At 39.1% G+C, this 27,368-nt stretch overlaps 1 protein-coding gene and 1 long non-coding RNA gene across 6 annotated transcripts in view; one reads left to right on the top strand and one right to left on the bottom strand.

Annotated features, from left to right (window-relative positions):
- Positions 1–27,368, bottom strand: part of LOC144965503 (glycerol-3-phosphate acyltransferase 1, mitochondrial-like) — a 279,629-nt gene that overhangs the window by 38,231 nt on the left and 214,030 nt on the right. For 3 of the 5 annotated variants that reach the window (XM_078900903.1, XM_078900904.1, XM_078900907.1), the window contains 3 exons: positions 14,926–15,052; positions 13,443–13,511; positions 7,796–8,599 (listed from right to left, as the gene is read on the bottom strand). The exons of 1 other annotated variant lie outside the window; for it this stretch is intronic. In XM_078900903.1, coding sequence (XP_078757029.1) covers positions 8,427–8,599; positions 13,443–13,511; positions 14,926–15,052 — 369 coding nt within the window. In that variant the 3' untranslated portion in view covers positions 7,796–8,426. Of the gene's footprint in view, positions 1–7,795; positions 8,600–13,442; positions 13,512–14,925; positions 15,053–27,368 lie in introns of those variants that run through there. One more of the 5 variants, XM_078900906.1, reaches the window with a different exon arrangement.
- LOC144965506 (uncharacterized) overlaps positions 1–27,368 on the top strand; it is a 94,237-nt gene that overhangs the window by 25,425 nt on the left and 41,444 nt on the right. The window lies entirely within an intron of this gene.

Here is a 27,368-nt window from a genome sequence, read left to right as displayed (position 1 = left end):
TGATTATCCTTTTTCACTGTCATTACGTCTCTAATGACCTACGGGACTCTAGGTGCTTAATCTTTTGTCCTGGCCCGGGGGTAGTGTGCACTAAATCACCTGTCACCGGCACGGTTTTCTGCCGTTATACGTTAGACAACCCAGACATTAGATGTCTGAGGCTCTGTCTAGGCCTCATTAGCCAGATTGTTTGTATCAAGCAATCTTTATGTATGACCCACATCATTTCCAGACTCTGGCTGCCTAAGCCTTTGGCCCTGGACCGGAGATGGTATTGACTAAGCAAGTCATCTATCAATGGTACGGTTTTCTGCCGTTTTTTAGCTCTTTTGGCATTCATATTTTAGACATTTGAGACGGTTTTGTGTCTCAAATGTTTGGGTCATACAATAGTTATTTTTTATTTATTTATTTTGATGTAGATTTATGGTGCTTCGCTCGTCCTATTTGTTTAGGGGCAGGCATAGGAATAATTTGTCAATGACATGAAACCTCTTTGTGGGGTTCCGGACATAGCTTATATTGTGTCCAGGATCGATCATCCTTTCTTACTGTCATTACTATTCTAACGAACAACATAAGCTTAATCTTTGGGCCTGGAGCATACAGGTGAGAGAACATTTATTTCAATTTTTCATCATGTGAGATAGCACATATTATAATTGTTGGATATTTACTCACTGCATAGGGATTGTTGGGTTTGGATAGGGATACCTATGAGATTTCCACTCGTGTTTTTGGCGTTTGGAATAGTCATTGGTACAAATAGCAATGCTAAGGAACCCTCTTGTGAGGTTCCGAACATACCTTATATTATGTCCAGGATTGATCATCGTTTTTCACTGTCATTACGACTCTAATGACCTACGGGACTCTAGGTGCTTAATCTTTTGTCCTGGCCCGGGGGTAGTGTGCACTAAGTCACCTGTCACCGGCACGGTTTTCTGCCGTTATACGTTAGACAACCCAGACATTAGATGTCTGAGGCTCTGTCTAGGCCTCATCAGCCAGATTGTTTGTATCAAGCAATCTTTATGTATGACCCACATCATTTCCAGACTCTGGCTGCCTAAGCCTTTGGCCCTGGACCGGAGATGGTATTGACTAAGCAAGTCATCTATCAATGGTACGGTTTTCTGCCGTTTTTTAGCTCTTTTGGCATTCATATTTTAGACATTTGAGACGGTTTTGTGTCTCAAATGCTTGGGTCATACTATAGTTATATTTTATTTTTATTTTTCAGGTAGATCTATGCTGCTTCGCTCGTGGTATTTGCGTTTGGAGCAGGCATAGGTAAAGTTTGTCAATGCCAGGGAACCCTCTTGTGAGGTTCCGGACATAGCTTATATGTCCAGGATTGATCATCCTTTTTTACTGTCATTACGTCTCTAATGACCTACGGGACTCTCGGTGCTTAATCTTTTGTCCTGGCCCGGGGGTAGTGTGCACTGTCACCTGTCACCGGCACGGTTTTCTGCCGTTATACTTTAGACTACTCTGACCATAGATGTCAGGTGCTTTGTCTAGGCCTCATCAGCCAGATTGTTTGTATCAAACAATCTATTTACGTCTGATTTTTATTCGGTCGGGGCTTCGACTGTTAGTCGGCCTCTGTTCCGGACCAGGGATAGTATGGGACGGGGCTTTGACTGTTAGTCAGCCTCGGTTCCGGACCAGGGATAGTATGGGACGGGGCTTTGACTGTTTGTCAGCCTCGGTTCCGGACCAGGGATAGTATGGGACGGGGCTTTGACTGTTAGTCAGCCTCGGTTCCGGACCAGGGATAGTATGGGACGGGGCTTTGACTGTTTGTCAGCCGCGGTTCCGGACCAGGGATAGTATGGGACGGGGATTTGACTGTTAGTCAGCCTCAGTTCCGGAACAGGGATAGTATGGGACGGGGCTTTGACTGTTAGTCAGCCTCTGTTCCGGACCAGGGATAGTATGCACTCAGTCAACTACAGTGCACTCTGGATACGTCGACGTTGCCTAAGTCGATTTTTACCCAAGTCGATTTTTTTTCTTGGTCCCTCCCCCTTCTTCCTATATAATATTAGTAAAAAAAAAACTCCACATAAGTCGATGTCGCTTAAGTCGATGTTCTTATCACTCATGACAACAAAAAAATCACAAAAAAAAACAAGTATTTCCATTGGTTAAAAAAGCTACCAGTAAGAATTTTAAGTGGTTAAGAATATCCGCGAACGATTTGCGCACATCGATGTGATGTAGGTGCTTTGCCTGACGTCCGTGTTCAATGTACATGAGCAGTATTGAATAACTTTAATTTCTCCATCTCAAATTTTACATTGTCGCAACTTCAAGTTCAAGATTTTTTTTTTGTTCTAATCCCAGGCCATCCTATGTAATGGCCCTCTTAATTAGTATCAATTTTATCAAGAAGAATTCAAGTCAAGTCTACAACTACAATGGCAAACCTATCGCGGAAAAGGAAGATTCGATGCATTTGGAAAGTTTGGCATGCGACAGAAAATCATCGCATAGGAAATTGGCATACCAGCTATTTCTGTCTCGACGATTTACAAGAAGCATGACCTTGACCTGGAGGCTCCTACCCTTCCGCTTTTCTCGGAATAATTTCACTTAATTGGTATACATTCCACATTCAAGGCAAAAAGATAAGGTTAAATCCATCCATTCAATGCTTTGCTCTCAGACGGCCAGGACTTGTGTGTTCTCTATTATTATTTGACCCCATTCTTAGTCTTTACACAATCTGTACATTTTTACACATTTTTTATTTTTAATCATTTGAGTACTTTTGGATTGTCTATTACATTTTCTGTTGCAAAGCATGTCATAGTCAATAACAATAAGTTGATTCCGCTTTTTTAAATCTCAAATTCCGATTTTTATGTATTCTGATTCCTCTATGGGGCTATTGGGGGTAGGAGCCTCTGATGACCACTACAGAGACCGCGCGATATGAAGGGACATACTTATTCTAGATTGGTTTGCTTTGTTCAAATGAATATTTGCTCATTTGGTTACCCTCCGGTTAAGTTGATTTTCGGATAAGTCGATTTTTTTCTCGGTTCCCCTGGGCATCGTCTCATCCGGAGTCCACTGTATCACTTTTTTTTTTTTTTTTTTTTAGACTTTGTAAGGTGGGCAGTTATTTGCTAGGGTCAGAGTGCCTTGATGACCCTGATAACTTTTGGGTTTTTTGTGTATGGCTTCCTCAGCTTTGCCCGGGGCCAGGGATAGTATGCGCTTAGTCATATATCTCTGCTGGATTACCTAACTTTGCATACTGGGTGTCAGGGATATCTGTTGTGTAGGGGTGGTTTACCTCTTGATTTTGGATTCTACATATCCTTAATAGACCTGGTTGGATATTTTGTTCACATCTTTTTAAACTAGATATTTTATAGACATCTCCTTACATATGGCGTTAGACAGGCGCTCTTTAATTAGAGCCGTGGTGTATTCACTCAGAGTGGCATTACTTAACACTCTGTATTGGTTGATTTGACAACATTTTATGTTACTTGGACCATTAACCTAGGTGGTTTAACATTTTCATACTTAGTAGGGAGTCCTTCGATCAGACATTTGCGCTGGATAAAGGGGGAGCTGGTTTTCAACAGTTTTGCCATCTCTGGAAAGAATTTCTGATGATATTAGATTCTAGATCTTTATTGATTGGAGACTATGGGTAACGACTTATGGTTGTGAGGCTGATGCACTAACTTTTATACTTAGGTTTTTATCAGTGTTGTTAATATACAATGACCTACAGTATATTTTCCCTTGTTTCGATTGAAATTGTTTGGGATTTTTAGCAACTATTTTGTGTATAATTTTTTAATGCATACATACAACATGGGTCTTGATTCCCGTTTAAATGCAATAGACTCATCGACCCGCGATTTGCGGCAGTCTTAGTTTCCAGCATAGTGTAATATTAATATACACATGACGTGACACGGATATCGGTATATTTAGTTCATTTTATTATTTAAGTGGGCCGGAGCAGAATTTGTCAGATTGTTCCATGGAGGTCTTTGTGTTACAAAGCTGCACCAAGGGGAAACTGGTGACGATGAGGATTATGGACGTGTGAGGAATGATGATGAGATAATGATGAGGATGATGATAATAGCGATGGTGATGGTGAAGAGGATGAGGCTGTCTGAGTCACATCTTATTGACAAGGAGTGAAGACAGATGGATGTTTATGAAGGTGAGGGGAAAAACTAATGTAGTATCTTAAACATTTTAATTGGTGAACAGGTCCGATTAGGCAATTGTCTTTCGGCTTGGGCAGGCATGCCTGTTATGACTGATGGGACTGGTCGGTTTGTCAGAACTTCAGGTTTCGGGCGTGTCCGATGTTGGTTTCTGGTGTGAACGCTGGTAGGAGTTAATCTCTTATTCTGTAATGTGAGTCACTTACTTTAGCCTAGTATGGGGATGATTCTTCCTGGTTTGAGTTCCAGTTGGTGACATTCACGAAGATTTTCTTTGTACTTGTTCGTTTGTATTTAGGTGGGCTTTGTTGATTCGGGCTTGATTGATGCATATTCTAGTATTTATGCCTAATCAAGACAGGATTAGCGGGTGTTTTAACTCACTCAATCCTAGAATTTTTTGCTACTTTTCAAAATTGTATATATTAAAAATGAGCATATACATAGACATTTTTGTTCAACCACCATTAACATGTAAAACTAAAAACATTAGCTTTGATACTACGCCTATAATTTGTCGCATAAAATACGTAATAAATAGGCATGGGGCAAAAGTAACCCTGTTAAACTACGGATATACAGTCAGTTTTAGGGTTGAGCGAGTTAATGGCCTTAGGGATGGATCCAGAGGCCTTATGAGTTATAAACTGTCGCCTCTATGTTATGGAGGTTCTGATCCCAGCCCGAGGACTTGCTTGTTGTCTACGTGCCATCATCGCTGCTACGTGCTAATGTTTGACTTATATTATTAGCTTGTGGTGTTACTGGAATGATTATTATAGTCCGACTCCCATGTAATTTTGACGTCATTTAAGACAATTGCGTCGACTGGTGTTTTGTTGTTAGGAATGGCCAGGGAACATAAATACTACCCTGTTGGTTGAACTGTTGTATAAAATCAACGATTTGTTCACTTTTGGTGGTATGACCATGGCCTTCACTTTTGACTGAAATATTTGGTAGAGTCAGGCTATTTTACGGAAGCTACAGTTTAGGTGTTTCTGTAGGGTGCATGCATGTGTAACTCGGGTTATCAATTACTCTCTTCGTACAACAGACCTTACCCTATTGTCACGCAGGGTGGTATGCATTAAGTATAATGGATTCGTTGATTTGGACTAATAATGTAGCGGATATTTCATTATATTTTACGATTCATTTAGTTAAGTCTTGAAGGGATAATATTTTGTGGCTTTTCATCGTTTTACATCGCGTGCTACTATATGACTTTGAAGTCTCATATGAATTCACAATTCGACCAATTGTGTTGTAGAATGGATAGATAAACGATACTTACCAAAGTTGAAGTTTGTCTGTTATTCTACAACACTGGTCGATTGTGAATTCATTTGCCCTCCCTTACCATAATTATCATAATATACCCTCCCCTCTAGTTCTGTTGATAGATTTATATTATCTTCATACAATCCATGAGCAGTTTATGTTAGAGTTGGGTAGTATCTGGGCTCATATAGTAGCCCGCTCAAAATTTAAAGTGTGATCGGTAAATGGATGGTTCATCACTCAAATGAATTCACAATCGACCAGTGTTGTAGAATAACAGACAAACTTCAACTTTGGTAAGTATCGTTTATCTATCCATTCTATACAAGGCTGTACAATGGCAGTTTCATTGAATAGACGAACACCGAGATTGAAACTCAAAGTAAGTGAACCAAAAAACAAACAAAAAAAAATTACACAAAAGAGAAAGTGGGTTCACAACATTTCAGTCAATTGCAATGTAAACAGAATAACTTTTGTCTCCTCTATACTTTCGAATCCTTTATTTTTTTTTTTTTAGGTTGTTCTTTGACGCAAACCCTTCGATTTCGGAGTCTCTTGTTCACTCAACTCCGAGCCGATCGATTTTTAAAAGTTTTTACTCACAAAAATGTGTACTTTTGACTATCTGCACTTATCTTATAGTTATTTAAAGCCAGTGTCAATGGCAACAGGACACTTTTTGCCTCTGTCATTCGTAACAGTATTTTCTTTCTGAAGCAAAGCGCAATCAATCTAAAAATAGCTGCTACTTGTTGACGGTATGACGTCACCTAGCAACTAGACTCAGACTAAAGCATGAAGTCATACTTCGGCAAACGACAAAAGTTAGTCCGAAGGTGCCGTGATTTTAGTCCCGGACTTGCTTAGTCAGCTCACATGAAATCCGATTTTTTCAAGTTATTGACTAAAGTCAGAGACTAAGCGCTAGTCCCCATTCATGAAAACGGCAGAAAAAAAAACCCAACTTTATCAAGGATCGATCCTGTTTCCTTTACATGTGAAATGAGTGCTCTACCAACGGGCGAGCAGGACTCCCAATCACACTTATGGAATATCGAATTCCAATTGTGTATTATAATAATAATCTCAACTTCATCAATGTTGTTTGACTCTTATAAACGCCTGCATTTGATCTAAAATAGCCCCTGGTCTTTGATTTGTGAATTGACAAAGGGATTTTGCCACACAATTAGTGCAGCTGTGTTATTTGCCAACTCATTGTACCAGCTAGGCATACCTATGGGTATAATCATCTGGACAAGCATACAGTAAACTTTTAGTTGGGGATAGAGATAGGATACTCGAATTGGATTCTCATTGTGGAAATATACTTTTAAAAGAGGGAACAACCCAATGAGCTGGCCATAATTTTTTTGCTTTCTGTAGATAGCCGTCTTGTTCAATTGGTCTTTTGTTATCATATGACATAATTGACAGTCCTTGGTTACCTGATTATTGAAAAGATAACTTTGGCAGAACAATAAGACGCAATTTATCTTCACCTGTTATTTTCACGCATAATCATTAAGTTAACATGTTTGTGTGAAAGGTATAATATGTAGTACCTGCCTTCCGTGTAATTTTTCATTTTAAAATCAAGTATTACCGTCTGACCGTTGGAAGGAGAAGCAGCTAGTGTGAAGAAGAGGTTTATTTGTTTTGGAGAGTTTCATGGATCGAGTAACACTCCTGGATCCTTTAAGCACCAGTAAGAATGGGTGAATTTTTTTTCAATTAGAGATACCATCTGCCCAATTTACCGAAGTCCAAGGACTTTTTTTTGTCCCACCATGCAGGCGGCTGCCTTATGCACGTGGCCGCGAGCACAAGTTCCGACGGTGAGTATAATAAATGAGTTTTGTCTTATTTTGGTCAGAAATCTTGGAATATATATTTTATAGTTTTATACCTATGTCACAATGTCTTCGTTGTCTAACATCCTATTGTTCGGGCCTGGTGAAAAAAGATGATAAAAAGGGACTCTTATCCTCGCCAAAATAAACACAAATTACATATATTAGAGATACCATCTGCCCAATTTACCGAAGTCCAAGGACTTTTTTTTTGTCCCACCATGCAGGCGGCTGCCTTATGCAAGTGGCCCCGAGCACAAGTTCCGACGGTGAGTATAATAAATGAGTTTTGTCTTATTTTGGTCAGAAATCTTGGAATATATATTTTATAGTTTTATACCTATGTCACAATGTCTTCGTTGTCTAACATCCTATTGTTCGGGCCTGGTGAAAAAAGATGATAAAAAGGGACTCTTATCCTCGCCAAAAAAAAACACAAATTACATATATTTCAAATGTCTTTATAGTGAAAAGTGTTAATGCTTGATACATTCAGAATGAGAACTATATTGATTTATTACTGAGTAAATTTAATTAGACCTTTAAAACTGATGTTACCTTTAAAACTGGTGTTAAAACTGACACCTTACCCATTGGTTCTCATTTGCATCGGTAATGCTAAGGTGAAAAAGTTAGCCCAGAAAGACATACATTGTGTGTTTCGTGTATGTGATTGTGAGTTTGATCGTGCAATAACGTGTCTGACGGTGTTTGTCCCCCTTTTTTACTTCCCCCCCCCCCCCCCCGCAACCATATTCTACAACAAATCATCACAAACACACATGTATATACCACACATATGGGATTCAAACACTGGGCCACATCCCCTTGGTCACCTCTTCCCCCTTCTTAGTCTAATGGTTGCAAATTGCTTTAGCAGGTTAAGAACAGTTTAATCATGAATAAAAATGACATTTTAACCCAAGAACATCTACTTAATTATATTTCAGTTTAGGTACCAACCAGAAAATCATATTTGACATTGACATGAATATATTATCTGGACTCATTAAGGGCCCCATATTTCAAATGGCTTAGGGCTCATCAAGTCTCAATCCAGCACTGCTAATGGCTAAGACAAAACACTTTTCAGGAGGGAGGCATAATATTCCAATCTCTCATTGGTTTCTGTTGAATCAGCCAATCCAAATATCACAAGCTCAGCACTGCTGTAAGAGTAAACAAGCTGTAAGTCCCGCAGTGACTTCACTGCTAATTTCAAATTTAGCATGGCACAACTTTCCGCTGAAAGAAAGGGAAAAAAAATACACACATAAACACAAAAACAAAACAAAAACTGATTATTCAAAATACAGCTATTCCTCACCCTTAAGTATTGACTAAGAAACGGGTATTAAAAATGACCTTTGAAATTACATGAATAAGAAAAGATATTTGATGAACATGGGTCATCCTTTTGAATGTCTAAATTTAGTCCTTTACTAGTAAAAGTCTTAATCATGAGCAAAGCAAGTGACTGAAAATAAATAGATTATTATGTTTCTAGTCTTTGACTTCGTGGCTTTAACCTAGGAATGGGCTTGGTAGGGACAGAGTCTAAATCAATTGCTGGTAAGATAATAAGTCTATGGTACTTTTTCAACTGAAAAAATTAATTAGCAAATCCAGTTCTTATTTTGTTTTATATTTTAACTTTACTCTCTCTTAATTTGCCATAGTCACATCATGATGCTGAAGTGTGCGCTGGAGATGGCCGAGCCATTTGAGTACCAGTGTGGATCGCCATTTAGTTCATGAATATCTGGGTGGGCCAACCTAGGGACTTGCGTACCGCTCGTCCATCGGAATGTGCATGAATTAAATGGCAATCCCTTCCTCCTTCTTAGTGCAATGGTTGCAAATTGCTTGAGCAGGTTAAGAAATGTTTAATGATGAATAAAAATGACTTATTTTAATCCAAAAATATTTTAACAGATGTGCATGAATTAATCGTCATTTAGTTCATGCACGTTCAGGTGGGCCAACCAAAGCATCTGTGTACGACTCACCCACTGGTATGGTCTCGTAACGGTCAACTGTGGCCTGCAATGCATTTAAGCATCACAACAAAGAGGAGATCCCTTTTGAGGGTGTTGCCCAGAAGGTAGAAAACGCAACAAGTCATCTGAGGAAGCTGGCGGGAATAACTTGGGGAAGCAACCAACATCTTCTGAGGACTTCCGTCCTTGCGCTATGTTATTCCACCGCATAGTACTGCACTCCAGTGTGTGGTAGAAGCAAGAATGCTGAGATAATAAATGCAAAACTGTGCAAATCCACGCATATAGTCTTTGGACAGATGGCACAGTACCTAAATAATAAGGCCTGATAATGGCAGCAATCCAGTCCCCAAAGTACTGGCCTAACAAAATGTATGTGGGATAACCTCTCTCTGACGCATAATAAATTGTGCTCCTGAAACATCCTAAGCATCCTCAGAACGGTTGCTTGTATGAGATGGAAGCCGCCTTGGAAAAATTAGGTCCTTTAAGTGGAGACGTAGTCCTATAAAAACTGGGAGAGAAGTTGCCAAGCTTCTGTACCAGCAAGAGGAGCATTGGAAAGTTGCAAAAAGATAAAGGTGGTTGCAGCAGAGGTGGAAGTATGATGATGATGTGGTGGTGGTTGCAAAGTGGTGATAGTGATGGGGACGATGATGATGTGATGGAGGAAGTTGATGATGATGATGATTTGGTGGTGGTGGTGGTAGTGAAGAGATTTGGTGGTGGTTGTTGAATGGTGATGGTGGGTGGTGTAGCAGTGGTATTGGTAATGATAATGATGATGATGATGATGGTGATGATGCTGGAAGTGGTAGTGAAGATGATGCTGTGTTGGAAGTTATGACATTGGAAGCAGTGGAGGCTTTCCTTGGACTAATAAGACTTCACCGAAATTTGCCAAAAATTTGTTATGGTGAAACTGGAGTTTTGGCATCTTTGGATAAAATAAGACCCCACATGGCAGGAGTGAATTCAGATTTTCTGACAATTTTTTGGAGTGATGGATTGGCTTGCTGTCTCTCCAGACACGTGACCCGTTGAAAACATTTGGGATGAGCAAGGTTTGCGAGTTGGCAAACAATGACACTGACAGAGTTTTGGAACTTCAAGCGGTTTTGAAGGAGAAATACATAGCTATCTCTCAAACCAGAATTGTAGCACTGACAACCGATTCATTGTTGTATCACATAATTTATTGTTTTTAATAGTCAGTTCTTATTCTTATTGTTTTAATGAATACAGAATTTTCACAATTATATTCTTGTCCATTGTCATTTTCCAATGAATTAAAATTTGAGCTAAAAATTTCCAACCACATCCCATTTGGGTAATCATGCAAGTATCTTACAAAAATTCGTGTATCATACCTGGAATTCTCTTAACTCCCCAATGGTTTATGAATCATGTCAACAAGACCAAGAGTGAAAAAGTTAAGGGTAGCTACTTACTTACCTTGGGCTCCTCATGAAGCATAGACTGTCAACTGTCTTCCTCCATCTTTCTCTGCTCTGGGCCATCTTCTCCATTTCATTCCAACCTTATTCAGCTCTTCTGTTGTTGACCTCCTCCATGTGCTTCTGGGCCTTCCCCATCTTCTCTTTCCTAGCGGATTCCATGTAAGGGCCTGCTGGTTGATGTTGTTTGGTGGCTTTCCTAGTGTTTGCCCAAACCATCTCCATTTCCTGCACTGGATTACCACATTGACAGGCTCTTGCTTTGCATTCTTCCATAGTTCATCGTTGCACATTTTTTCTGACCATCTAATTCTGTATATTAGCAGACAGGAATTCAGGGAGGTCTGTATCTTCAGATGTAGTACCTTGGTAATTCCCCATGTTTCTGAACCGTATAAAAGTATAGCCTTCACATGCCTTCAAGGAATTGCTAAATCTCCCCCCACCCAATTCAACACTAAGCATTCCCTCGGGTGATGAAGAGCTCTCAATTAACTGGAAACCACTGTAAAGCAGAGATAAGGAAAGCCATCAAATGTCTTAAAAACGGAAAAGCAGCAGACTTTGATGAAATCCCAGCTGAAGATATCAAAGTCAACCTACTACACAAGCTATTTCATATATATTTGAGCATGCGCAATTTTGTGTCGATGTTGATTTCTTTGGAATTCCAGACCTTCTTTAGAATGACAAAGGAAGTTCTAGCCTTCTTAATGTGTGAAACAATATCATTGTCATTACTTCCTTGTCCATCCACAACGCAACCCAGATAAACAAAGGAGTCAACTTCCCTAATTTTCCCTCTGGTCACTGCGATTGTGTACAGGATGTTGTGTTGATTTTCATAATTTCAGTTTTCTTCTGGTTTGTCCTCAGTCCCATTTTTGCAGAGACAGCTTCAACTTCAATGTGTGTAGTTTTATCTTGCATCTGTTTAACTTTATGAGACAGCAGTGCCAAATCTTCAGCAAAATCATCTATTTCATCCAGTTGTTTTAGTAGCGTCCACTGTATTCCATTGTTTTTGTTTGTTGATGTGGATTTTAAGATCCAATCAATGACAAATAGGAATAGTAAAGGTGATAAGAGGCAACCTTGACATAATCCTGCTCTGACTTCAAAATTTTCTGACAGGTTACCGGTATGGGCAACTCGGCATGATGTGTTTGTGGTAAGAGCTTTTGATGATAGTGGTTAGTTTGTAAGGTACACCATAGTGTTTCAGTAATTTCCACAGCACTTCTCTATCCACTCTGTAGAAGGCTTTTTCATAGTTTATTAAGTTTATAGAGGGAGACGAGTTCCACTCCAGTGATTGCTCGATTATAATTCTAAGAGAAGCTAATTGATCTGGGCATGACCTGTTTCTGCGGAAACCCTTCCTGTTGGTCCCTGAGGTGCGGGTCGATGGCATATTCCATTCTTTCCAGGATGACTCTATTCAGGACTTTTCCTGGCACAAACCTCTGTAGTTATTGCATTCACTTAGGTTTCCTTTTTTGGGGAGGTGATGAGGATTCCTTCCTTCCATTCTTTGGGGATGGTTTCATGCTCCCAGATTATATGAAATAGCTCGTGTAGTAGGTTGACTTTGATATCTCAGCTGGGATTTCATCAAAGTCTGCTGCTTTTCCGTTTTTAAGACATTTGATGGCTTTCCTTATCTCTGCTTTACAGTGGTTTCCAGTTAATTGAGAGCTCTTCATCACCTGAGGGAATGCTAAGTGTTGAATTGGGTGGGGGGAGATTTAGCAATTCCTTGAAGTGCTCTGCCCACCTGTTGAGCTGATCAATCATTTCTCCAAGCCCTTTTAGTCTCGTGATATCTTCATAGCCAAAGTTATCCGATCCTATTTGGCATTGAAATCTCCCGTGATGATTGTTAAATCATTAGTTCTCATTCCATCTAATGTGGCTTGCAATTGTGCATAGAAGTCATCTTTTCTTTTCGTTGTCTGCGATGTTGGTTGCAGCATAGCATTGGATTATGTTCAGCTTAATATTTCTGTTTGTTGTTTAAAATTGTGCAGTCAAGATGGACGGGCTAATGGGTTCCCACTTGACAAGGGCTCTGTTAGCCTCAGGTGACAAGCATTAAGGCAACACCTTCTGAGTGTGGGGCACCATCTTCCATATGGCCAGAATATATGGCTATGTGCACTGTTCTTAACGTCATGAATCCTGTTTGTAGCTATCTCACAGACACCAAGTATCGAAATCCTGTTTGTTTTCATCAATTGTGATATTGGTGTGTATTTCCACTTTCGAACATGGTCCGAACATTCCAAGTGGCAATTCAAATTGCCTTCCTGCTTGTTGGCATAACAGCTTCCGTTTGCACTGTCATGTGTCATGGATCTCTTAATTAAATGTCCCTCCCTCTCCCAGGTTGAGTAAGATATTTTGGTTTTCCGCTAACGTTTCTGTAGAATGCAGGCTTTTTAATATGACAGGGTTGCAGGTCCCACGCACAACCTTCCTTCTTTATCCAGGCTTAGGACTGGCAAGAGAAACTAATTACAGTTCTCAGGGCAGAGTTTTAGCTAATCATTGGCCAGTTTAAATTCAATCACACAATATAATCATCATCATCATCACCATCATCATCATCACAATCATAATCATACTTACAAAATAAAGACAACCCATTTTCCATTCTGGAACGAGCATATTCTCCCAAATCACTAAAGAATATTTTATCTGTTAAAAGAAAAAGAAAAAATGGGGGGGGGGGGGGGGGGGGGGGGAGGGTGTTTAACTTCATGAAAGCCAATACTACATATCAATTAACAAGAATCAATAAGTTGGGCACAACATTTTGTAATTTGAAAAGTAGGGTATGGAATTGGCTTAGTTTACAATATTCCGTCTTTTCCACTGATATGCTGAGGCTTCAGCGTCACGAAAAGGGGTTTTGAGTGGAGTTTGATGTCTTGAAGTCTTACAATTCAAGTAATCTTCAATCTTGAAAATAAAGTTACATGATGTTGGAAAGTTTTTCGGTTGCATTTCTGTGCTTTTCTGTTACCTATCATAAGTGAAACCATAACACTTGTCACGTTTGTGACAAATTTAGGGTCACAAGCATCTCGTATCATCTTTCAATCATAAAAATAACAAATTTAAGATTACAGCAATAACAAAATATTAAAAAAAAGTAGTCCTTCAAAGCCATTAGACACATGGAGCCAGAGTTTATCCCAGTTTCTATAGCGTGAAATGGACAATAGCAAATACTTGTTATCCTTTGGATAGGACGCTAGTCTATCGAAAGTACTTTCCACCAAATCTAACACACTCAGCCACCTGCTGGGTGGACAGAAGGGTCAGAAAATATCTCGACTGCACCCGGGATCAATCTTGTTCCCTTTGCATGTGAAGCGAGAGCTATCAGGACCCCCAATAACATATATGAACTTTAAAAAAACATAGAGGCTTCAAAATAAGCACTTGGCGTATGGCGCCCTTTGACCTTGGCTCATGTGTGTATTGTATTCACAGTGGGAACGGAAAATTGCAAGTGTATATAGTATGATACACACATAGAAACACACAGCCACTTACACATCCTTGGCCGTTGGTTCCAATTTCAATGTTACAGGCCATGATTTGCTAATGGTTGCCGATGATGGTAAATAAATGTTGTGACATAGCAATTCCCACCCCCGCCACAACCCTTTGTAACATGTATAAAGTTATCTTCCTCAACATATCAATAGAGTAAATAAATATATTAGTTCTCTCTTTTCATCCCCAAGAGAAAATTTATCTTAGGGTCTATTCTAAGGAAAGGCTGGAATAACTTGGGTGTACGCCGCAGCTCAGTGCCGCAAAGTGAGCTAGGGAGAGGTGACTTACTCAAGGCCACAAAGCACTGTAGATATTCAATTTCGGTATCTTTCAAATACGAAGCAACGACAATACAGCTGAGCTACGTTGCCCCCCCCCCCCCCCTCCACATCCAGTTGTTATGGCACAATTTCCTCAACCTTTTTTTCATGTCACGAGGAATTTGAGGAAACTGTGCTGGAATGCAAATGAAAATTCGACATTCATAGGGAACGTCTTTTATTATTTTTTTTATTTGCTATCAACAAACATGTATTCCACTTACCTGCTACTTCATTGAGCAGATAATCCATGACAAAAGTGATGACGGTGAGATGAGATTCCATGATAGGACCAAGAACAGATACGAGGAAATACAAATGATTCCTCACATCAGAATGGTTTATGTTAAGCTGTCATGGATAAGAGATTTTAGTTGAAATTTTCTTGACTTATTGACACTGTCAAATAATTTGATGTTCATCGATTTTCATGATTGTGTTAAAAAGGGGGTGACACTACCTGTTTAATTGCTAACCAATCTGGCATTCATTTTTTCAAGTAGCTAAGCATTTTGACAAAAATCAGTTGAAAATAGGGAATATTAGAAAAATTGCAACAGCAAGATAACTAGTCCCACATTCATGAAATTCATATGGATAGTTTGGTGAATATGTCACTACAATTAAATATGCAAATTAGGTCATGTGACCGAGGCAGCCATATTGGAAAGCTAATTAATATGCAAACTAGCTATGTTACTGTATATTTTGACCCATTATTCCACCCTAGCAGGATATTATTGACAATCTTAAGTTAAAAAAATGATTTGCATTTATTTATTTTATTTCTGTTTTCGTTGTGTGCAACTGAAAAATATGCAAAATCATGGAGAGAAAGAAGGACTACAAGAGAACAGTAGATATACTATCATGAAATAGAAACCTAAAATAACACACAGAAATAATCTTTTCTCCTTCATTCGACTCAGTATTCTTTGGGATTGTAATTTCAGTAAAGCTCAATAGCCACTCTACAAAATTTCAAGAACATTCCAAACCCGTTCATTATCAACACCATCAACAGCACAATGCCCACCACTGTCTTGAGGCCTTATCTCTTTTTCATTATCCATGCAAATTGGGTAAAAATAAACGAGTGCATGATGAGGTGGTGGATGTTGTAATGTGATAGTGGATGAAATAGTGGCGGTAGGAATGGTGAGGTGGTGGCAATTATAGTTGTGGTGGCTGTAGTAATAGTAGTTGTAGGGTGGTTTTAGTAGTGGTGGTAGGGATAATAATAATAATAATAATAATAATAATAATAATAATAATAATAATAATAATAATAATAATAATAATAATAATAATAATAATAATAATAATAATAATAGATCTTTATTGTCCATAAATATGGCAATTTGTCATTTAGTTACTTGTTATAACGTTAAACGATAACTGTAACATTGAACAGATATTTCACTCCTACTTATTTTCTCTCTCTCTCTCTCTCTCTCTCTCTCTCTCTCTCTCTCTCTCTCTCTCTCTCTCTCTTCCTCCACACGTGCGATATACACAACATAAACATATTCATTTCGTTTTCAATTTGTTACGATTGTGGCAATTCGACACCAAAAATTATCATCATTATCAATTGGTCAGTTAATCTTACATTAAATAAATTAATCAGTTAATCAGTCAACGAATCAATCCTTGGTTTTTCTGCACCATATGAAATATTCAAAATTTTTATTGCTGATGGAACGAACGTTGATTTATACTTGTTAGTTCTACATTTAATCTGACAAAACCTTCTCCTAGATGGTAAAAGACTAAATTCATGGTATAAAATATGTTTTTTGTTGTTGGTAATTGAGAATGCTTTCCTTTCTATTGCTTTTCCATGAATTCTTTCTACTCCATCAAGCGGATGGTTTATTATTTTTGATGCCTCTTTGATAGATTTTGAAATTTTTGATTTATCTTTAAGTCGGCATCCTCCAAACCATATGGTGCAGCCAAACGGAATTACACTTTTAATCAATGAGTCATAAACTCTTAACATAGTTTTCTTCCTTACTTGAAATGTTCTCAATTTCCTTAGGATGTATAATCTTTGGGCAACTTTCTTAGATATAATATTAATATGTTGAGAGAAATTGAGGGAACTATCAATGGTTATTCCTAAATATTTAAAATAGTCAACTATCTCAACATCATCTTTACCGATCGCCATACACTTTAAGTCGTTTTTATTTTTTACACCAACACCTGTTCTTTCGTTTTTTCAACATTTAATTCAAGCTGATTTTGTTTACACCAATCGGTGAATATATTTATTTGTTTGAAATAATTCTTTTCGGTAACTTTATCTTTTAATAAGCCAAGAATAGCAGTATCATCTGCATATTTCACTATAAAACAATTTTCAAAGGATGGTCTGCAGTCGTTGTGGTGTATAAGATGTACAGGATTGGGGAACTCACGCAGCCTTGGGGACATCCGTTCGACAACGTTCTTTTGTTGGAGATATGTTCACCCAATTTTACACATTGCGGTCTATGGGTCAGAAACTCTTTATACCATTTAATAAGGTAGTTTGGAATATCCATGTTGCACAACTTTTGAAGCAAAATATCTGTGTTCATGGCATTAAAAGCTGATGAAAAGTCGACAAACAGGATTCTGGCGTAATTCGAGGGCGTTTGGTCAAGGTGTTTTGAGATCGAATTTGTGGCGGTTAATAGTGCGTCTTCTACACTGAGATGTTGCTGGTATGCAAATTGGTACGGATCTAGCAATTTCAGGTCATAACATTTTTGTAGGAGCTCAGATTTTAAAATTTTTTCTAAACATTTCATTACAAGCGATGTAAGCGCCACTGGACGGAAGTCGTTCAATACGGTCGGACAACGCTTTTTTGGAACTGGAACGACAATCGATGTTTTCCAAAGTACTGGCACTGATTGTTCATCAATTGACCTTTGAAAAATTTTTGTATAAGGTATAGCCAGTTGTTGGTGACAGTTTTTCAAAATAGTTCCGGTAATGTTGTCTGGTCCTGGTGCTTTATGTTCTTTACATCTCCGGAAGAGGGAGCTTACAGTTTCTTCTTCAACATCTGGAGGTGGCTCATTGTTATTTGACAAACCGTTGTGAACAGATGGGAGCCTGTCAAAACGACAGTAAAAATCATTTAATTTGTTGACATCAGTTTTCGTTTTTCCTTGTGGGAATGTTCGTTTCTTTTGGTCTACTCCTCCCATTTGCTTTATCATCTCCCATGCTTTCCTTGCGCAGCCCGATCTCAGTTGTCGCTCCATTTTGTTTTTGTATTCAACCTTTTCTTCTTTTATTGTATTTCTGATCTCCTTTCCCTTTTCAAATTCTAGTTTAATGTCACCACTCATATAGGCAATTCTCTTTTCATTAAGTAAATATTTAAGTCGCTTTGTAACCCATGGCTTATTGTTAGGAAATATCTTAATTTCTTTTTTTTCCACGCATAAATCCACACAAAATGCAATATAACATGTCACAGTTTCGGTCCATTCATCAATACTGTCACCTTCTACCATTAATGTCTCCCACCAAGTACAGTCAAAACAGCCGTTCAGTCGTTGGATTGCCTCTTGAGTCCAGTTATGGCGATATACTACAGTTGGTTTCTCACTCTTTAATTTAGAGATGTACGTCGGTACTAGGTGAATTGTATTATGATCAGATGTGGCTATCGGTTGTTTTTGTAGCGCTTTGTAGGCGTTCTTTATATTGCTATAGCACAGATCAAGCGTGTTGTTTCCTCGTGTTTTGCAGGTGACGAACTGTTCTAGTCCAGCTATGGATGATGATGTGGTGGGTGTTGTAGTGGTGGTAGGGATGGTGATGTGGTGGTGGTTGTAGTTGTGGTGGTAGGGATGATGAAGTGGTGGGGTGGATATAGTAGCGGTGGTAGTATAGTCATGCGGTCGTGAATGTAGTGGTGGTGGTAGGGATGGTGATGAGGTGGAGGATATAGTAGTGGCAGTAGGGATGGAGATGTGGTGGAGTATGTAGTAGTTGCGGCAGGGATTGTGATTTGGTGGTGGTTGTAGTAGTAATGGTAGGGATGGTGACGTGCTGGTGGCTGTAGTAATAGATGTAGGGATGGTGATGTAGTGGTGATTGTAGTTGTTGTTGTAGGGATGGTGATGTGGCAGTGATTGTAGTAGTGGTGGTAGGGACGATGATGTGGTTGTAGTAGTGGTGGTGCTGTAGTAGTGGTGATATGTATGGCGATGTGTGGGTGGTTGTAGTAGTGGTGGTAGGAATGGTGATGTGGGGGTGGTTGGAGTAGTGGTGGTAGGGATGATGATGTTGTGGACGATGTAGTAGTGGTGATAGGGATGGTGATGTGGTGGTGGTAGTAGTGATAATGATATTGGCTATGCAGTCTCAAGGACTGTGAATTGTGCGGTTGTCAGCATGTCCTCTGCTTGATGGATCCCTTTTGTAATATTTTTCTACATGTCCTAGTCTTATTCTGAGAGTGATTAGAGCATGTTCCATCTTTAGCTTTGATGGAAAAGTTGTTTGTAGCAGTGAAGATATAAATTCTTCTGGTGCTGATTGGATCAGACGATAGTATGTCTGCAGATTGGCATTTAGTGTTGTTGAGAAATTGGTGTTCGCAATATTTCTTTCTGGCATTGAAGTATTCAGTCTGGGCCGGTATGTTATGGTTTCTTCAGAGAAGTTTCCATCTTTGTTGTTTTATTCTATCGCTGACAGGGTTGTAGCGGTTGTAGAGATCTTTGTTGCTAATCTTGTCTAGCCATATCACACCTATGACTCAACAGAGTTGTTTTCTGTGTAGGGCGTCAAGACTGTTCAAATTCTGTTTCATTAATCCCCATGTACCACAGTTGTAGAGCATTATGGGTAGTACAAGGGCTTCGTACAGGCGTAATCTATTGCTTTTGTTAATGATGTCCTGTCGATACCAGATATTTAACAAGTCTCAAAAGGCGTTTTGTGCTAGCAGTTAACGTGGATTTTTCGGTGAGGTCCCATTATAATGAAGTGTAGCATTAATTTAAAAATTAAATGAGCCTTACCTGGAAGGTGAAATTTAAGGTTAATTCCACTGGTACTGCATTGAGTAATATTCCTTCACCGAAGAAGCCGGTATCCCATAAATCCCACTTTTCAAAGGCAATTTGGTGGTTATGAATTAGTTGTTCCATTATATTTTCAATTCATCCTTCAATCATCACATTTCCTTCACATCACATGCATTATACATATATCGCGTACACATTGCTGTACACATTAGCTCCAATTCAATATTACAATTATTTACAGGGAGGCAGAGGGCGGGCAGTGAAGGGATACCACTCAATGCAGTACCAGTGGAATTAACCTTAAATGTCACCTTCCAGTTAAAGCTCATTTAATTTTTAAATTTCACTGCTACTGCTAGAGTGTGTATCTCTCCTTCACTGAAGCCTTCAAAGCCAATAACTACCAAAGAGCAAATCTATAATTTTTGTAAAACTGCTCGTCCAAATGCTGTATCTTCATCATATACAATGGGCTTATTATAAAATTTTCCAAACGTTGAAGCTCTTGTCCAACCCGTTGATTTGAGAATAAGCGATGTGTCTAGTTTTTGTTGAGCCACTGATGTTGATGCAAATCTTGTGCTATGAGGTTTAAAAATGTTTGTGTTTGTGATAATATATTTCAATCGCCTCAACTTTCCAGGATTGTAAATACATCTGTACACATAATTTCAAAACAAACTATCGCAGCGTCGAAATGTGTTAATCGTTATAGCCGTGGGCACAATTAAAAGGGGGCCATGTGTGGTGTCACCTGCAATTAGACTTTCAATTCTCACATATAATATGTCAACATGTGCGAGATTATCACTCGTAACGGGGCGTAACCAACCTAATTAGAAATTCACTCACTCGTAACGGGATGTAACCAACCTAATCAGAAATTCACCATCGTACGGACGCTAAAGTTCGACACCCAGAACACGATTGCTCTACAGACAACAACCAATAATAAACCAGGCCTACCCACATCCTGGAATATTGTTGGCTCTTTGAGATTCACCAACTCCCGACAGAAACTCTTATAAACTATGACATTGGGGGAAAACGGTCTCTCTCCATTTCATCTACTTAGAGCTCACTGCTCTATAGAAACTCGAAAATCCTACATAGCGAGAAACATGTGTGCACATGGGTCAGTGATAGATTTACATTGTGTTACCATTAATAAATGCAACAATTAAACTAGTGTGTAGGAGTGATAATTAATATTGTGTTTTCGTCTGGCAGAAAGTAGACACGACCAACAAAAACAGAAATCAAGACAAGTTATACTTTATTGATCCTGAATGGAAATTACACAATACACGATTATCAAAATATTCATTCACTATCTTTATATATATATATATATATATTATATATATATATATATATATATTATATATATATTATATATATATATATATATATATATATATATATATATATATATATATATATATATATATACATATATATATATATATATATATATATATACATATATATATATATATATATATATATATATATATATATGCGAATCAGCGAATTAATTCCACAATGGATAGAATCAAACTTCGCAGAGACCTCTGTGTTCTGGCGGAAGAAATGGGAATGACAGATCAAATGGAAAAAAATCAATTAATTAGGGAAGAATTAGACAAACAGGATGCTAGAGAACTCGCTCAAGAAGAAAGGAGAAGGGAAGAGGAGGAAAAGAAATGTGACTATGAGCAACAAATGCGCACAAACGAGCTACAAATGCGCGCACATCAGCTCGAGATGCAAAGAGAAAAAAACAACAAATCGAACTTGAGATGGAGACGCAAACCAGAGCACTGCCAACGACCATGTCGTCACCTGAAAGCTCACCCCCTGGTACCACCCCCACGATTGACCCCAGACTAAATTTCCACATGGATCCATTCAACGAAAAAGAAGGACCATTGGATGAATATATACACCGCTTTGAACGGATGGCAGAAAATTATAACTTGACTCAAGACAAATGGGCGTTAAAATTGTCAACCTTACTTAAAGGGAAAGTATACCAGCTATACAGCTTACTGACACCTTCGGCACGGGAATCATACACGGAAATAAAAGAAATTCTTTTCCATCACTTTGAAGTTACCGCCACTTCATACAAGAACCGCTTTCGATCAGCCTAGAAGCAAAAGAACGAAACATATGCTCTACTGACGGATCAATTCTTACTCCAAAGATGGCTACAAATGTCACAATTTGGGGAAGACTACGATGGACTCACTCATCTTATCGTGCTAGGACAAACCCTGGACTCACTGCCATCAGAAGTGCGCAATTTTGTAAGACAAAACGGAGCTACGACCCTAAAAGATGTCACAATGTACGCAGATCGGTACTATGAAGAATGAAAATGCAAGACCTGCGATACCCGAAGAAGTTAGGAAGTCAGAAAATGGGAAAAACAAGGCAGCACACAGACCTCAACCTGCCACGCATCAAACATCGAAATATTACTCTCACTGCAAGACCTACAACATAGCGGATTGCTGGACTAAAACAAAAAGGCGACTTACGGGAGATTATCATGCAAACTTGATAAATCAGAAACTGCAACCACCCCAATACCTTATCCTACAACTGGACCAGTCATCGTGAATAGTGAATCATGCACCGCCCTTTACGACACAGGACAAGGCACACCAATACATTGGACATACAATTCGCACCGCTGAATTACCCACCCCTTCGTCTACCGACAGCTCGAATAACCATCAAGAAATGCCCTTTCGTACAAGGCGAAATAAAAGCCGCAGTGATGGAAGCATCATCACACCCAATAATTATCAGAGTTCGATATGTCTTCATCGCCGCATCAGACACGCCAATCCAGGCCTGTTCTGTAAAGTTGCTCAGATTTGTCATCTTCTTCTCCATAAAATTTATAGAATTAGACATCTTTTGGATACTGAGACTGTCAAAACATTAATGACATCATTTGTACTAAACTGAATAGTCTTCTGTAACGCTCTGCTACAATCATCACCAAAATAAATAATTATACAGCTTCAGAAAGTGGAAAATAGAGCTGCTAGAATGGTGACTGGTTGTAAGGTGAAAGAGCATGTAACGCCCATTTTAATAACTTTGCATTGGCTCTCTTTTAACAGCCGAATTATGTTCAAAATTCTATGCTATGCTTTTAAATGTTTTAATAAGACAGCTCCTGTATACCTACAAAGTATGGTTAATCTCTATGTGCCGAAGAGAGAACTTAGATCCAGTGGTCAAGATCTCTTCCAGGTTCCTCGCTGTAGATCGTCTTTTAGTGAGAAATCTTTTAGCCAGTCGGCACCCGTCTTATGGAACCAACTGCCTTCATCGCTCAAAAAATGTCCGACATTTGAAAATGTTAAAAAGAAACTTAAAACACATCTCTTTAGAAAATCATTTGATGTTTAACATTTTATCAGGCCTACATATTATAGATATCCTAAATGTTCATCTTGTAGTTCAGTGCGTGGTAATTAAATTACAAATTGATTGATGCTATTCAAATATTATTTATGCTTAAATTATTAATTTATTGTTTTGTTTTATTTGCATTTTGTAAAGCGCCTCTGAGCACATTGTGGATCTAGGCGCTATATAAATTCATTCATTCATTCATTTATTCATTCACTACAAGATCTCAACATAAACAAAATGAAGAGACAAATCTGACTACAAACCCAGCGTCGGGCGAAATGAAAGACGCGCAAAACAACGACCCAACCTTACAAAATTGCTTCAAAAAGGCTACAGACCCTTCTAAGCGAGGCGCCTTTATTGTGAAAAACAAACTATTATACCGGATCGCTACCGAAGGCCGCCACCAATTAGTGTTACCACACCAGTAGCAGACTCAAGTCATGGAGATTGGACACGACATCGCCTTCTCTGGACACATGGGAATGGGAGCCACAATTCAACGCATAGCTTACCATTACTATCGGCCCGGACATGATGCCAATATTAAGCTCTATGTCAAGTCAAACCAAGTCGAACCGCTCTTACACCATACCTGTACGCCTTGGAGAAGCCCCTATAATCGGCACGCCCTTTCAACGCATCAGTGTTGACCTCGTAGGACCCTTACCTATGTCACGGAAAAGAAACAGATTCTTGCTAATCTTGGTCACCGCGTGCAGTGCTGAAGCAAAGCCGCTCAGACGGATAGACACGCAAACAGTAGCTGACATTTTGATGGAGATATTTTCTAGGATTGGAATCCATAAACAAATACTTTCTGACAACGGATCTCAGTTCTGCGGAAAATTGATGAAGGAAGTATATCACTTGCTACGAATCCATCATATTACTACTTCCGTTTATCATCCCCAAAGCAATGGAGAGTGCGAGGGACTCAACGGAACATTAGATCAAATGATAAAAAAAACTTGTCAGCGACTAGCTGGATAAATGGGATGACTACGTCGCACCCGTCCTTTATGCCTACCGAGACAGCTCACAGGAAAGAACAGGATACTCTCCGGCCACTCTTATATTTGGGAGACCATTAGTAGGACCACTAGACACATTGAAAACCTAATGGACCGACGAAAATCTCGACGAAAAGGAGCAAAATGCATCCAAATATGTTCAAGACTTTAAACACCGCCTTCAACACAATGGGAAATTGAGATTGCGACTGCCACCTGGAAGCGGGCTTGGGCTCAACAACTTCCTTCATCAATTTTCCGCAGAACTGAGATCCGTTGTCAGAAAGTATTTGTTTAGGGATTCCAATCCTAGAGAATATCTCCATCAAGCTGTCTCCTTCTAAACATATATGTCCCCAATAGAAACTTGAGGTCAAGCAATGACCAATCAATCCTTGTCAAACTTAAGACATTGCATAAAATAGGTGAACAATCTTTTCAATTTTCGGCCCCCCATTTTTGGAACTCTCTCCCATCACACGTGAGATGCTCGGATTTGTTGACAACGTTCAAATCTCGCTTTAAGTTTTAACTTTTTACGTCATAATATTGCAATACTATTATCATATCTTGTTGTTGTTAAATTGAATTCGTATCACGTTTCCCTCACACTTGTCTCACTGTAATATGTTTTGTTTTATATCACTATAAAGTGCTTAGAGCCTGTGACAACGGGGTAAAGCGCTATATAAATGTCATTTATTATTATTATTGAGCAAAGCAAGCTCGAAAATACAACAAAAACACACGAGAACGAGAATTACAAGTCGGAGACAAGCCATTACTGCAACTACCCTCGGGAGATAACAAATTACAAATTGCATGGCAAGGTCGATACACTCTCACCAAGAAACTGTCCAGAACGAACTATTGCCTTAATGTGAAAGGAAAACACAAAACTTATCACATCAACCTACTAAAAAAGTAGTTTGAGAGAGATGCACAACCTACTTTGATGTCAATCCTTAATTGTAGCTGAGGAAGTGGAAAGTAACGAAACCATTGCCTTGGACCAGCCTATTGCTGAGTCGGAGGCGTACAGCGACGTTGACCTCAATGCAGATCTTGACCGGGAGCGAAAGAAACAACTCCGTGACCTAGTCACCCGCCACAAAACCAGCTTTACTGACAGACCTCTGGTCATACAGACCTAGAGGAAGTGAAACTAACCCTTCTTGACCCTACTCCTATTCGTTGCAAACCCTATCCCGTCCCTCTTTCTAAGGAAAAGACGATAGAAACAGAAATACAAACTATGCTAGACGCACCTTACAGCGCACCTACTGTATTACTCCGGAAACCCAACGGGGAACACAGATTGTGTATTGACTACCGTAGACTCAACGCTGTTACTGAGTTTCAACCAGAACCACTTCCAGATCCCAACCGGATATTCGCCTCGTTAGCAGGGGAAAAGTTCATCAGTCGTCTTGATCTTACCAAAGGATTTTATCAAATTTCGGTTCATCCCCTATCCAGGACATACTTAGTCTTAAGCACTTCTTCAGGACATTACGAACCTACCGTCATGCCTTTTGGATTGTACAACGCACCTGGAATATTCTCATGAATGATGAGAAAACTACTAATGCCATTTCAAAACGACAACATTCTCCATTTTATGGATGACATTTCAGTTGCCACATGGGAAACTCATTTGCATGACCTGAAAATGTTATTCACTCAACTGCGTGAAAGTAGACTCACAGCTCGACCAACTAAATGCAAACTAGGGTACACAACTCTTGACTTCCTAGGTTATCAATTAAATCAAGGAACGTTACAACCTGAACAAAAAAATGTCGAAAAGATGAAGAACGCACCTATGCCAAGGACAAAGAAAGATGTTCGATCCTTTATCGGAATATGCAGCTTCTATCAAAAGTTTATTAAAGACTTTAATCATATTGTCGCCCCTCTCACTGATCTCACGAGAAAAGTAGCACCTGACATAGTCGTTTGGGCGCGAACACTCATTTCAAACTCTGACCTGCCAACCCAAATTTGCCTCACCCTTCAAGACCCTTTAAACTGAGGACAGATGCCAGCGGTACAGAGATTGGAGCCGTACTAATGCAAAAGGACGCAAATGATGACTCTGTACTACACCCCATAGCATTAATATACCAGCCGGAAACTTAACCCAGCGGAGAAAAATTATGCGACAGTATAACAGGAATGTCTAGCAATCGTTTGGGCCATCCAAAAATTCGAGATGTACCTATATGGTCAACAATTCACTCTACAACGTGACAAACAACCTATGCTATTTTTGGCATCGGACAGAAGCTCAACGCAAAACTAATGCGCTGGTCATTACTTCTTCAACTGTACTCCTTCAGGATAGACTATATCAAAGGATAACAAGAACCACATCGCCGACTACCTAAGCCGTCACATGGAAGATTCTGAACAATACAACGACCACTAACAAGCCAAGCCAATGAACTATGTCACTTACGTTGCCATAAACAACAATAATTCATCTACATGACACAAACAATTAAGAAATCTGTAGACAGATTTATACAAACACAGGGGGAACTGTAATGATATATTTCAATCGCCTCAACTTTCCCAGGGTTGTAAATACATCTGTACACATAATTTCAATACAAACTATCGCAGCGTCAAAATGTGTTAATCGTTATAGCCGTGGGCACAATTAAAAGGGGGCCATGTGTGATGTCACCTGCAATTAGACTTTCAATTCACCTACATGTCAACATGTGCGAGATTGTCACACGTAACAGGACGTAACCCGTAATTAGAAATTCACCAGTGTACGGACGATTGGACTACAGACAACAACCAATAATAAACCAGGCCTACCCACATCCTGGAATAATGTTGGCTCTTTGAGATTCACCAACTCCCGACAGAAACCCTTACAAACTATGACACTGGGGAAAAATGGTCTCTCTCCATTTCATCTACTTAGAGCTCACTGCTCTATAGAAACTCGAAAATCCTACATAGCGAGAACCATGTGTGCACGAGGGTCAGTGATAGATTTACATTGTGTTACCATTAATTAATGCAACAATTAAACAAGTGTGTATGAGTGATAATTAATATTGTGTTTTCGCCTAGCAGGAAGTAGACATAACCAACAATAACAAAAATCAATACACGAGTATCAAAACATTCATTCACTATCTTTATATATGTATT

The sequence above is a fragment of the Berghia stephanieae genome, chromosome 2 (assembly GCF_034508935.2).
Source record: "Berghia stephanieae isolate SIO BIC M18660-M18661 chromosome 2, UCSD_Bste_1.3, whole genome shotgun sequence".
NCBI lineage: Eukaryota > Metazoa > Mollusca > Gastropoda > Nudibranchia > Aeolidiidae > Berghia > Berghia stephanieae.
The sequence above is the reverse complement of the archived record's forward strand: the minus strand, read 5'-3'. Positions and strand labels throughout refer to the sequence as shown.